This window comes from Saccopteryx bilineata, chromosome 1 (genome assembly GCF_036850765.1).
Source record: "Saccopteryx bilineata isolate mSacBil1 chromosome 1, mSacBil1_pri_phased_curated, whole genome shotgun sequence".
Classification (NCBI taxonomy): Eukaryota; Metazoa; Chordata; class Mammalia; order Chiroptera; family Emballonuridae; genus Saccopteryx; species Saccopteryx bilineata.
The window spans coordinates 48,972,626-48,987,709 of record NC_089490.1 but is presented as its reverse complement, the minus strand read 5'-3'; the positions used below and the strand labels follow the sequence as shown (position 1 = coordinate 48,987,709).

Here is a 15,084-nt window from a genome sequence, read left to right as displayed (position 1 = left end):
AATAATGATTAGGAACCTTAAGCTATCTCCAAAAGTAACCAATTGAGTTTTTCCTTTGAAAGAAGTTGGGAGTATATTGTTATAACTGACTGATTTTAATATATTTGACATATTTCAAAATAATGATTGTTTATGACTTAAATATTCTCATTATTGGTCAATGAGAGCTGTTTTATTTTGGTTCCTGTGTCCTTTTGACATATCCATAGTAGTTTTTGACAGCTTCCATGCTTCCTGATATCACAGATCATCCAGGTTTACTAATACATTTGTGCTCTAGACTTTGAGCCAGCAATACCTCTGAGGAGCTCTGGTTATTGTTATTTTTACTGGAGAATGATATTCAAAAACACAAATATGGGAACTAGGATTGTTTGTTTCTATACTAGGGTTGCTTACCCGCTCCTAAGCATTTTCTATGGGTTAAATCTAGGAAATATTTACTTTATATATAAGAGAAGATATACAATAAGTTCATATAATCTCTGATTTAAATTTGAAGTTACCAGATGCTGATTTCTTTGACTTTACTATTGTATTTTTTTCTCTAAAATGAAAATCTTGGTTTCTGGAGATAATAATATAATTTTTACTTGGTTTATTAATGTATTTTAAAAAACCCAATACCAATACTATTAATAACAATATCATTGAATACACTTATGATTTCTTTGAAGTTCTGTTTGACCTTAAAATATCTCACATTAAAATGCACAGCCAACAGCCTGACCAGGCAGTGGCACAGTGGATAGAGCGTCAGACTGGGATGCCGAGGACCCAGGTTCGAGACCCCGAGATCGCCAGCTTGAGCGCGGGCTCATCTGGTTTGAGCAAAAGCTCACCAGCTTGGACCCAAGGTTGCTGGCTTGAGCAAGGGGTTACTCGGTCTGCTGAAGGCCCGCGGTCAAGGCACATATGAGAAAGCAATCAATGAACAACTAAGGCAGCGGTTCTCAACCTGTGGGTCGCGACCCCAGCGGGGTCGCCTAAAGCCATCAGAAAATACATAATGCATATCAGGTATTTACATTCTGAATCATAACTAGCAAAATTACAGTTATGAAGTAGCCACCAAAATTATTTTTTGGTTTGAGGTCACCGCAACATGAGGAACTGTATTGCGGGGTCAAGGCATTAGAAAGGTTGAGAACCACTGAACTAAGGTGTTGCAACGCGCAATGAAAAACTGATGATTGATGCTTCTCAACCTTCTCCGTTCCTGTCTGTCTGTCCCTGTCTATCCCTCTCTCTGACTCTGTCTCCGTAAAAAAAATAAAAAATAAAATAAAAAATAAAATTTAAAATGCACAGCCACAATATTTTAATTTATCAGAAAGAATTCTTTTGTTGTTCAAGACTTCAGCTAAACATATATAATGATGTTCATTTACTTCATTTTTTATTTTGTTTTTATAAATTTGCAATTTAATTTTCTTTCATAATCATGTAAAATGCTACATGGTTTTAAAGTCAAGTTTATAAAACAAGTACATTTGGAGACATCTAGCACCTATCCCTGATACAGTGTTTCCTCTCCTTCTAACCAACTACTTTTAAAATCAGTTTCTGGAATATCTTTCCATTAAAAAAAAACAAAACCCTGATTCATTTTCCCACCCTTCATAAATAAAGGGTAGCATACGATATACACTCTGATAGTCACCTTGCTTTATTCATTTGGTTAACAGATCTTGGAAATCACTTACACAATCTAAATCATAACTTTCTCCTCTTTCACAACTACATACGCTATAGTTTATTCAACCAGTCCCTGACTGTTCCAATCTTTTGCTATTTATTATAACAGTACAGGATTCCATACACACACATATAAACATGTGTCTAAAGATAGGAAAAAGATTAAGGGGAGAAACAAAGTGGTAAGGAAACTAATTTTCACTGAGTCCTTTCTGTCTGTCAAATATTTTATTAGGATATGCTAGCCACTTTATGTTACTTTATTTACTCCCTAAAAAACACTGTCAATGAGGAAATGTATCCATTTGCACACTGAAGAGATTAAATTTACCAGGCCAAATTATCAATAAAATGCTGGTCATACCTGAACTTGATCTAGGACTGGGGCTAAATTCTGGGCTTTTACTATTTAAGATGTAAAGGATGAGAACAGTTATTATCTTCCAACTCTGTAGACAGTTTTAATCATCTACCCAAAAAATGTAACATAACTGATACAAGAAGATACACATCAAAACAAAACTATACTTCTCAATATACTAATGCTCACTTTTAAAATATATGGGGAAAACACTGGACTGATATAAACAATACCATAGGAAGTAAAACACTTACTTGGATCATTTAGGCCTGACAGGCTTATTTTTCTTTCTTTCAGGTTTGTGATTTTGGCTCCTTTTACTTTTGGTAAAATGACTTTACCATTAGTCTGTAAGTAATTCTGTCCACTATCATCACAATTCACAATAATGTCAATTGGAATCTTTCCCATACTGTTGCCATAAAACTTCTTGAGTGCTGAAGCTGTGTTTTGTGACTTCTGTCCTCCAGAATTCTGATGACTTGACGCTCTTAATAATGGTCCAGTTGGTTCATTCAAAGTTATAGCTGGTCTGCAACTTCTCGGCAAACCCTTCATAAAAAGAATACAACTTTGGCATTTGTTCTGAATTTCATTTTCTTTTCACATTTTGGCCAAATTCATACTGTTCAGAAAACGTAAGTTCTAAACAATAAAAAATGTTCACATTTCATTTCAACATCATGTAACAAATATAAAATCTCAAACTTAACTCTCTCACTCCCCATCACCATCATCATGGCTACCACAAAAACCCTAAAAATGTCATGTTAATTAGGCTTTACCATCAAAGTGCTGAAGGAATTTTTGAGACCATCTAGCCCAGCAGTTTCTAAATTAGACTATATATAACTACTCAAGGACTACATAGAGATTTTTTTTTTTTTTTGTATTTTCCTGCAGCTAGAAATGGGGAGAGACAGACAGACTCCCGCATGCGCCCGACCGGGATCCACCTGGCACGTCCACCAGGGGGCGTCGCTCTGCCGAGACCAGAGCCACTCTAGCGCCTGGGGCAGAGGCCAAGGAGCCATCCCCAGCGCCCGGGCCATCTTTGCTCCAATGGAGCCTTGGCTGCGGGAGGGGAAGAGAGAGACAGAGAGGAAGGAGGGGGGAGGGGTGGAGAAGCAAATGGGCGCTTCTCCTATGTGCCCTGGCCGGGAATCAAACCCGGGTCCCCCGCACGCCAGGCCGACGCTCTACCGCTGAGCCAACCGGCCAGGGCCTACATAGAGATTTTAAAAAGCACACAGGGAACCAATGATCTTAAAGGGGAACAATATCTAGATTCTCAATTCTACATATAATCTTTATAAAAATTAACATGATTATGCTCCTGATATCAAGGAATCTACACAACTACTCTTCCTAAAAATCTAAACCCGTCTTCCATTTAAAATATTACAATGGCATGTTACCCTGGGGTATAAAAACCAAAGGATATTTTAAATGCTGAAAATGAATTAATTATAAGTACTAGTTAACAAAAGCTTTGCAAGACAACTGATTTTTTTTTTCCCCCTGAAGTGAGAAGCAGGGAGGCAGAGAGACAGACTCCTACATGCGCTGGACCAGGATCCACCGGGCATGCTCACTAGGATGTGATGCTCTGCCCATCTGGGGTGTTGCTCTGTTGCAACCAGAGCCATTCTCCTAGTGCCAGAGACAGAGGCCATGGAGCCATCCTCAGCACCTGGGCCAACCTTGCTCCAATGGAGCCTTGGCTTCAGGAGGGGAAAAGAGATAGAGAGAAAGGAGAGGGGAAAGGGTGGAAAAGCAGACGGACGCTTCTCCTGTGTACCCTGGCCGGAAATTGAACCCAGGACTTCCACACACAAGGCCTACGCTCTACCTCCGAGTCAACTGGCCAGGGTCAGACAACTGATTTCTAAGATAGTGCTTCAAAATATTTTTTAAAAGGCCTGATCTAGGTTATAATTTTGAGATTAAAAAATCTTTTTTGACAGAATTCCATGTGATTTGGGGCCTATAACTTAGAAGTTCAAGGTATTGAGTGATATTGCTATAATTCTTTCCAGTCATGTACTTATTTATGTGAACAAGGTTCCTCAGCATTTACATCTATAAAAAGAACACATACAAATAAATGCTGAATCCTGTTCAGTATGTAACATATATCCATGGACACATGAAGTAAATGAGAACAAATCAATGTCTCTAATTAAAACACATTTTCAATAACTTTAAGTCAGTAATCACTTATTAAACTTTTAAAATATAGTTTTAATTTATTAATAATTATTTTGTTATATGTATTTTATACTGTGTAACTGGTATTCAATATTATATTAGTTACAATAAAATATAACATCTAATCCTGAGTAGGATCCTGTACTAATAACATTAGGAAGACTCTGAATGGAGGTTGTGGATTACATGAAATTTTGAATTCATGTTAATTTTTAAATTTTGACAGCTGTAACCTAGTTATATAGGAGAATGACATTTTTTTATTTTATTTTTAAAAAGGAAACAAACACTAAAATACTAGCTATAAAAAAACACCATGCCTACTTCTTAAACTCAAATGGTACAGAACGATACACAGACATGAACACCGAGGGGAGGAGGTAGAAGGCAGGCAAAGAGAGGGAGAACAATAAAGCCAATATGGAAAACGGAGGAATCTGCTAGAAGGATATGTGACTAACCTTTCTATTATTTTTTTCAGTTTACTGTAAATAAAAATTTATTTTAAAAAACTTCTGTTTGAGAGCAGTTATTTGTAGTATGGTACAGGGAGGCACTGATATGTTCTGTTCAGAAAAAGACATATTCTATATTTTACATTGTTAAAAATGATCTAGTGAAGGCAAAAGTTTGCCTAAATAACTTTTCTGGGTCTCTTTTAGTCTTATTAGAAAAGGTCACCTAGAATTCAATATATACTAAAAATAATATTAATAAAAATACCATCTGGGGTTGGGAAGATAGGTAAAATAAGGTGAAAGAGGCTGTGGTTGATGTCTCAGTGGACAGAGCATCAGCCCGGCGTACGGACGTCCCAGGTTCAATTCCTGGTCAAGGCATACAGGAGAAGAGACCACCTATGTCTCAGATGGTTTGAACTCTTGGCTTGGGCACTGAGGATAGTCAGTTGGTCTGAGCAAGGCAGCCTCAGGTGCTAAAAGTAGCTTGGTACTCAAGCATTGGCCAAAGAGGTGGTTGCCAGGTGGACCCCAGTTGGGGTGCATGAAGGAGTCTGCCTCACTATCTTCCCTCCTCTCACCTAACAAATTAAATAATTTTTTTAAAAAGGTGAAAGAATGAAGAAATACAAACTTGTTCAGAATTGTCATGGGAGTGTAAATTAGCATAGGGAATATAGTTAACAATACTTTAACAACTATGCACAGCATCAGATGGGTGCAAGATTTATCAGGATGATCACTTAATAAGTTATATAATGTCTAATCACCAGGGTATACATCAGGAACTAATATAATATTGTATGTCAAGTATAACTGAAAAAAATTTTTTTTCCTTCTTTTCCCAAGTAAAAGAAGGGGAAATAGACAGACTCCAGCATGCACCCTGACCAGATCCACCAAGCAATCACCAGCTGGGGCCGATGTTCTGCCCATCTGGAGCCATGCTCTCAACTGAGCCATTTTTAGCACCTGAGGTGGAGGTACCAGGGAGCTTTCCTTAGTGCCTGAGCTGATGCACTCAAATCAGTTGAACCATGGCTGCGGGAAGGGAGAAGAGAGAAAGGGAGAGGAGGAGTGGAGAAGCAGATAGTTGCTTCCTCTTTGTGCCCCAACTGGGAATCAAAACCAAGACATCCACACACCAGGCTGATGCTCTACCACTGACTGAGCCAACCAGTCAGGGCCTGAAATACTGTTTTGTTTTTTGTTGTTGTTTTTTTTGGGTATTTTTCTGAAGCTAGAAACCGGGAGAGACAGTCAGACAGACTCCCGCATAAGCCCCACCGGGATTCACCCGGCACGCCCACCAGGGGGCGACGCTCTGCCCACCAGGGGGCGTCGCTCTGTTGCGACCAGAGCCACTCTAGCGCCTGAGGCAGAGGCTAAGGAGCCACCCCCAGCGCCCGGGCCATCTCTGCTCCAATGGAGCCTCTGCTGTGGGAGGGGAAGAGAGAGTCAGAGAGGAAGGAGAGGGGGAGGGGTGGAGAAGCAGATGGGCGCTTCTCCTGTGTGCCCTGGCTGGGAATCGAACCCAGGACTTCTGCACGCCAGGCCGACGCTCTACCACTGAGCCAACCGGCCAGGGCCCTGAAATACTGTTTTAAATGATTTAAAATTTAAAAAATTAATAGCATCTGATTAACAACAGATAATAATTTCTCTACTTACCTCTAAATCAGTTAAACATTTTTTTGAGGCAGGAGACAGAGTAGAAGTAGACTGATATGTACTATGACGTTTCTGGGACACTTTCCTTTTAATTTCAGACTCCAAGTGTGATTCAGACTCCTCTGTTTTCTTCATTATACGATCTAAGAGGAGACAAAAAAACAAATACTAAAATTAAATTTTATAAATTCCTCATGATTCTTGCTATGAAAAAAATACTAATTTATATTAAAAAATTGTTTTAGGTAGAATAATGTTTCAACATGTATAATAAAGAATAAGCATAACTTTAAGTCAAACAGTTATATGACAAAACATATGTAGATTAGGCCCTGGCCGGTTGGCTCAGTGGTAGAGCGTCGGCCTGGCATGCAGAAGTCCCGCATTCGATTCCCGGCCAGGGCACACAGGAGAAGCACCCATCTGCTTCTCCACCCCTCCCCCTCTCCTTCCTCTCTGTCTCTCTCTTCCCCTCCCGCAGCCAAGGCTCCATTGGAGCAAAGATAGCCCCGGTGCTGGGGATGGCTCCTTGGCCTCTGCCCCAGGCGCTAGAGTGGCTCTGGTCGCGACAGAGCACGCCCCCTGGTGGGCAGAGCTTCGCCCCTGGTGGGCGTGCCGGGTGGATCCCAGTCGGGTGCATGCGGGAGTCTGTCTGACTGTCTCTCCCCGTTTCCAGCTTCAGAAAAATACAAACAAAACAAAAACAAAAACATATGTAGTTTAACAGAACAATTTTGAAGCTATAATCCAGCTAATATTTAAATCTTGAATTTAACAAAAATGCTAACATAATAGATTTCAAATTGTAATCACCCAAATGTTTAACCATTCCGTGATAATTTCATTCACAACTTAATTCTCAAATCAGTTCTTTACATATTTCTATTATACCTGGGAATATTCTAAAGCCAGTGTTATTACTTTATTTCTACCTTTCATACAACTACTCAAAACCCATTACAGTTTGAACAAATAAAACTGCATACTTACCAGCACCTTGTAGCCGACTAAATCTTACAGGATTATTTTCAAATTTTTGGATATGAGGTGGGTATTCTTTCCTATAAAAGGAAATTTATATAGTTTTTTTTTGTCTTTTATGGAAATTTATATAGTTTTATTCTACCAGAAAAAATATTTTTCAAAATGGAAAAAATTGGGGAAATACAATTATTAAAAGCAAAACATAGCTTTTTTGCCATATAAAGTGATACTATAAAATAAAACTATATTAAACAAATATACTAAAGCTTAATATACATTATAAGATCCCTAAGGTCAGTGACTATTTTTTATTTAGAATGTCAATCTATCAAAGCCCAAAGCAGGCATCTAAAATTACTGTCCTTTCAAAGCAGTCACTTTGGAAATGTACATATTTATTCCCCAGATACACAAAACTTAAGAATTTCCTTCATAATCAGTTTATTAAAATCACATTATAAAAAAAACTTGTAACACTTCATTGCCACACATTTTTTAGGTAATAAATATCTCTTAGCTTAATAATACTTAATTTGCCCAATTTTGCATAAATGTTTCCAGTTGTTTAAAAGCAAATCAGGCCCTGGCCGGTTGGCTCAGCGGTAGAGCGTCAGCCTAGCGTGCGGAGGACCCGGGTTCGATTCCCGGCCAGGGCACACAGGAGAAGCGCCCATTTGCTTCTCCACCCCTCCGCCGCGCTTTCCTCTCTCTCTCTTCCCCTCCCGCAGCCAAGGCTCCATTGGAGCAAAGATGGCCCGGGCGCTGGGGATGGCTCTGTGGCCTCTGCCCCAGGCGCTAGAGTGGCTCTGGTCGCAACATGGCGACGCCCAGGATGGGCAGAGCATCGCCCCCTGGTGGGCAGAGCGCCGCCCCATGGTGGGCGTGCCGGGTGGATCCCGGTCGGGCGCATGCGGGAGTCTGTCTGACTGTCTCTCCCTGTTTCCAGCTTCAGAAAAATGAAAAAAATAAATAAATAAATAAATAAATAAAAGCAAATCAATAAATAAAAGAACACATGGTGAATAAGGTTTGGCCTTGAGGAGAATTACAAAAGATGGTATGTACAAAACTGGCAATCATGGAACAAATATTTAGTCTTACAATAGAACATTATGGAAATACAGTCATACTTTTAAAAAATATATTAAATTACATTATACCATTGATATTCAGGACTCTGAACATAAGCCTTAGTAAATAAGGATCCTAAAATTAACCATGTAAGTCCAAATATATACTAATTTGGGTGAAAAGCAAAATCTTATAGCTAATTTAGGAAAAAAAGCACTAAGGAAGGAGATCTGCAAAACGAAATACACTATAGAGTTGTAATAACTAGAGTCTTTCCCATCCTAAAGAAAAGCTTCAAAAAAATTCCCATGTTTACTTAACCAGAAAATTAAAAATAATAGGTTATTATTCTATTATTTGTAAATCTATTCACACTAGTGATCGATAACAATTTAATTAAATAAAAATCCTAAAAAGTTTCCTGTATGGATTTAATACTGGATTATAGAAGTCAAATGACCTAAATTGAAAATAAAATATGAAAATAACACAAGACGGGAAATAGTAAGAGTAGTAATAGTATATTTGTAATAGCATCATTTGCCAGGTACTATTCTAAGTGCTTTCCATCCATTGTTTTAATTCCCATTATAATCTTAGCAAGCATAAACAAGTATTAGCACTTTATAAATGAGGAAACTAAGGCACAATGAGGTTAATTAACTTGCCCTTGGTAATGCAACTATATATTAAAGAGCAACACCAGAATCTGAATCCTACTAAACTGCAATAATATTGATGAGTAATGGTGTTTTCATCATTACTGAGCAGCATTTGCTACACTGGGCAATTTCCATCCTGCCAAAATTTTAAGATTTGCGAGGATACGAGTTGTGAGGATGAGAATATGCCTTAGAGATAGTAGTAGTACTAGCACTATAAATAAGTTTCAGCTCCTAACCACGCTACTATTTAGCTTAAAATAAAATGTATTATTTTTATTCCATATACTCTCACACTAAACAAGGAAAATATAGTCTTATCTTTAAATCACATAACTAATTTTTTCATCTCGAATCTGTATAACTCTACACTTTGGAAAAACAAAGATACCAACTTTGAAAAGCAAGAGGCTATGATTCTGAAGCAAAGTATGATGACACTATTATAGTAAAATCCAAAAAGAGTGTAATATGTATTTTTTAAAACATTGGAAAACTCTTAACAGATAACCTTAAACATAAGGTTATCAACAAGGTAAATAACAATCTGAAACAAATCGTAAGTGTGCAGGGATTGATAAAAGTGCTACATTAATACACTGTGTTCTTTGCAATTTGACCAAGTGTACTGATTCCTGCATAGCTTGAGGATCACACCACATAGATCTCGGAATATCCATGACCTTGTCTTATATTGTAATTTAATGAGTAAACTATTATATATCATATATATTTGCCGATCTTTCAGACGTATGGCCACTCTATATCCAGTATTTGCTACATGTTTCCCTACACAAAGTTTTGTTTTAAAAATTTATTACAATGAATAAATCACAAATAAAAACATGCTTTGTTTTAATATAAAAATATAAGAATTTCAGGATAAAGGTATTAGCTTGAAAGGAATTAAAAGAACTTTCTAGCTATAAAGCTATAAACTATTGTATTATAATCTAAAGTATAAAAATTACCCATGAGTGATACTAGTATAAATGATTGAATAACTTGATTTATTGAACTATCCTAGGATTTTACAAGCTGCAATAAAATAAGTTGGGAAGTAACAGCTGTTTATTACAGAATTCCAAAATAATACGTGTAGATAGTCCCCTCTTCAGGAACTTAAGTATCCTTATTCCTTTTGTGAGCTAGACTGACTGACTTGCTTCCAAATAGAGTGTATAACAGGGAAAACAGTAACTTTAGAATAGAGAAGACTGGCAAACATTCTAGCCAAATGATAAGGTTAACATTACTAGTGATAAATCATATTGTTTTCCGTTCTCTTCTGATATATGGTGGGAAGGGCACTTCACCTCTGTAATACTCTTACCCAAACCCATACCCCAATCTAACCATGAAAAAAACAATGAGATAGAACTAGGTTGGGGCACGTTCTACAACATAAACTGTACATGTTTTATCCACTGCAACACCGTATGTCAGGCCTTTCCCCTACTTAAAATAAAGTCTGTTGCTCTTCTCAAATATTTATTCTTCTAAATAAACCTCAGAATAAACTGGTCAAATTTCTTAAAACGGTTACTGAGACTTTGGCTGAAACTACATTGAACATACTTTAAAAAATTATGTTAGTGCAGTGGGCAACAAACCGTGGCTCACGAGCCACATGCGGCCCCTTGGCCCCTTGAGTGTGGCTCTTCCACAAAATACCACGTGTGGGCGCTACCTCGATAAGAAATGCACCTACCTATATAGTTTAAGTTCAAAAAATTTGGCTCTCAAAAGAAATTTCATTCATTGTACTGTTGATATTTGGCTCTGTTGAATAATGAGTTTGCCGACCACTGTGTTAGTGGTATGTTATACAATATACTATATATTTATTAACTTAAAGGTTAATACCAAACAACCAACCAAGAATATAAATATATGCCCTAGCTTACATTCTTTTGATATTTTATAAAGAAGTTACACATCACTAATTTTAAGATTTTTTAAAAATTTATTGATTTTACAGAGAAAAGGGGAGTGAGAAGTATCAACTCAAAGTTGCTTCACTTTATTTAGTTCAGGGGTCGTGAACCTATGGCTCGTGAGCCAGATGCGGCTCTTTTGATGGCTGCAGCTGGCTCGCAGACAAATCTTTAATTAAAAAAAAATGTTAAAAATATAAAACATTCTCATGTATTACAATCCATTCATTTCCTACTGCTCATGTTCACGGTTGCAGGTGGCTGGAGCCAATCACAGCTGTCCTCCAGGACAAGACCAAATTTTTATTGGATAATGCATAACATACACGGGTCGTTGTATGGCTCTCATGGAATTACATTTTAAAATATGTGGCGTTCATGGCTCTCTCAGTCAAAAAGGTTCCTGACCCCTGCTTTATTATTCAGTGCTTGCTTATCATATGTGCCTTGACAGGGCAAGCCCAGGCTTTTGAACCAGCAATCTCGGTGTCCCAGGTCAACGCTCTATCCACTGCGCCAGCACAGGCCAGTCCACATCATTAATTTTATTACTGAGTATTTAATTTTGGTTGCTACAGTGAATGAAATTTTAGCCTTTTCAATATATACTCCAATTGAGCAGAAGTGAACGAGAAAATTATTAATACTATCAGTCCTGTAGCCTATCATGATGTTCAACTCTCACTACTTCTAAGGTTTCAGGTGACACTTATAATTACAACAAAGATAGTATCATCTAAATACAATTTTATTCTTAATACTTCAAGACAGCAATTTATAATGCTATTATATATTGGTATTACCCTTCTGCAAAACAATTTAGCAGTACTTACTTACCAAGAACATTAAAAACAGGTATAAGTTAGCCCAAAGAATCCTTTCCCAGAGCTGTACCTTACAAAATGTATTTAGAGATTTATATACAAAGCTGTCATTCACTGTGTCATATAGAATAGTGAAAAAAGAACCAGAAATGAGCCAATGGGTTAATAAATTATGTATCTTCAGGACAAGCTATTATAAAATCATTAAAAATCATTTTTAGAAGCAAACAATGGTGGGAGAAAATGCTAGGACATACTGTTAGGTGAAAATTCAGAATACACAGCTATATTTTTACTATGATTCCATACATGTTAGGTACACTAAAAGTTATCAGGGAAACAATGATTAGAAAGAAATGCATCAAGATCCTGATAATGTAATTTTTAAGAAAATTATAAAATTTCTAATTATAATACTTGTCTTTTCAAACATACCCTTTAAATAATTCTAGTATTTCATATATATACTCTTTTACTGTATTTTTCACCTTTGCACCTTATTGTTGTTTCAAATTCTTTACAATATGCACACACTTTTTATAATAATAAACATTAAAAAAATTTTTAACTCAAAAGTCATAATGGATTAATAGTCTTTATTTTGGGAGGAAAAAAACCCCAGTTCCAATATCATATTAAATACTCTATAAATTCTGGTGTTGCCACACAGATTGTATTCACACCAATCTGTCCAAAAGTGAGAAGGAAATTTCAGTCATTAAAGTTGTCAGCCACCCACAGCAAATAAACTGGCAGTAAATTTGAAGTCTGGATCTTAATATTCTTATTTATTTACTATTTATTCTAGCTTGATTTTACACTCAAAACACACCTCATTGTGCCCAGTATAGAGTACAATGAAAAACCATGGAAAAGATTACCTTCCATAACAATCTAACTTCTATTTATTAGGTAAACCATTCTCTTTTATAAATAAATCATTTAGTTGTGAGATTTATAGTCCCTTATGTGTTAAGGGACTTCAGTTACTCTTCAAAGATCAGAAAAAGAAGACTGCAATGTGTTCACAAAGGGGGAAAAAGCTTATGTGAAAAAATTTACAAATAAATCTACTGATATAAAATTTCTTTGGTTTATCTTTGAAAAGGCTAAACGTAAAATAATATTAAGTAAGGAAACAAAGAATTAATGGGCTAAATTTATCCTAATGTAACTAAGCTACTAAATAAATCACTGCAGGGTATTTATTCACTACAAAGTATTTTAGAAACAGTTGCTGCTGCATAGCTAGATCCTGGCATTAATCTTAGTAACTGAAAGAAATTCAGTATCAATTACTATTTGAGAAATTTCAAATTTTACAGAGTATAAATAATTCTCATTTGTTCCTCACAAATCTCCTTAAAGTTGGGCAAATATTACCACACTCATTTTAGAATAAGTTATGCACCTACTGATAATGCTGCTTAATTCTATATCTCTGACTCCTTATTCAGTATTATACCAACAGGAATGTAAGCTTCAAGAGGGTAGGTATTTATTCCTGTATGCTCCCAGAAGAGTGCATGACACATAAAATCACTGAAATACAGGACAAATGTATCAATGAATAAATTTCCTTTATAGAAATAAACATAAGAAGCCAAAACAGTTGGGAAAAAATATTAGTATAAACCCTCCAAGGCTACTGTGAATAAGAGAAGAAACCTAAAATTTTTATATTATCCTGATAATTTACCAGTAGGTATATTTTATCTATCTTATGATATAATATACAGGAAATTATTTATATAAATCAAAAGTTTGTTTCAGCCTGACCAGGCAGTGGCGCAGTGGATAGAGCATGGGACTGGGATGTGGAGGACCCAGGTTCAAGACCCCGAGGTTGCCAGCTTGAGCGCGAACTCATCTGGTTTGAGCAAAGCTCACCAGCTTGGACCCAAGGTCGCTGGCTCAAGCACGGGGTTGAGCTGTGGCCCCATGGTCAAGGCACATATGGGAAAGCAATGAACAACTAAGGTGTCACCAATAAAAAAAATAAAGATAAATAAACTTTCCTTAAAAATAAAAAAGTTTATTTCAATGACTATATCGAGTTATTTAATGTATACTCTTTAGCAATTTCATTAAAAACATCTTAAGAGCCTCCCAAAACATGTATAGTCACTTATGTGTTAAAAATTTTAAATATATTAAGATAACTCATCTACATCTGACAAGAAAAATGATTTACTGAAAAACAAATATAGACACAATGAGAAAATAATTTTTCTTTCCCAGAAGATAGGTAGTAAAATATTTACACAACCATTCATTTAAAACAAGTAATATTTGTGAGTTATTTCAGAATTATAAAATACGCCTATATCTTTTGCTGACAGAATCATTTTTAAATTTATATTTCAGAAACTTGATGGTGTTCATAGAGATGTGAAAATATACATTGTATAAAATACTGCAAGTTATCCTCTTGCCTTCTCTGTACATTTAAACAAAATTATAGTTAAAAATATGTAATTAAAATCTTAGAATGTTCCCGCTTTTGACCTTCACAAACTACTGAAAGTATCACATATATAAGATACACTGAGCAAAGAAACTATTCTTAAGAACATTCGCGTTAGAAGAATCACAACCATTTCTCTATTCAAAGAAATAGGTGTTCTTAAAAATTTGTTTCCATATTATTTACATTATTCAACATTTCTGCTTAAGAATGTGTTTGCCATTGTTGTTACAAAGGGAACAGTGATCATAAAATTGTTATAAATGTCTGGGTCAGAACAGAAATACATATGATGTTAAGAATTTAAACTCCAAGCTTAAGGTATTCTAATTCTATTTTTCCCCTTACTCTAATGAAGTGTAAAATATAATAAGAAAAATTTAAATAATAGAACTGAAATCAACTTTAAGACTAAAGCATCAAAACATTCTATTTTTAAAAGGAAAGTAGTCATACACCAGTATAAATATAATAACAACCACATATGGAAAAATGCATATTAAGAATTATGGTGAAGTGCTACCCACATAAGTCAAATATCATGTTGTGATATTTAAACGTTTCCTTTCTTAGAAATAATTACTAAGTTTAAATAATGAATCTAATCAGTGGATATTTTCAAAGCATATAAATCATCTGATATTTACTGTTATATCCATGCTCTAATTTTATTAATGTTAAACTTACCTTTCCTTTTGGTCCAGACTGCTTAAAACATGAAAAAGAAAAAAAATGTAAGA

At 35.9% G+C, this 15,084-nt stretch overlaps 1 protein-coding gene across 8 annotated transcripts in view; it reads right to left on the bottom strand.

The window, feature by feature from the left end:
• SENP6 (SUMO specific peptidase 6) overlaps nt 1–15,084 on the bottom strand; it is a 139,302-nt gene that overhangs the window by 55,227 nt on the left and 68,991 nt on the right. For 5 of the 8 annotated variants that reach the window (XM_066253854.1, XM_066253882.1, XM_066253864.1 and 2 more), the window contains 4 exons: nt 15,032–15,052; nt 7,390–7,460; nt 6,400–6,542; nt 2,314–2,611 (listed from right to left, as the gene is read on the bottom strand). In XM_066253854.1, the coding sequence (XP_066109951.1) occupies nt 2,314–2,611; nt 6,400–6,542; nt 7,390–7,460; nt 15,032–15,052 (533 nt within the window). The remainder of the gene's footprint in view (nt 1–2,313; nt 2,612–6,399; nt 6,543–7,389; nt 7,461–15,031; nt 15,053–15,084) is intronic. The other 3 variants (XM_066253858.1, XM_066253870.1, XM_066253874.1) reach the window with 2 other exon arrangements.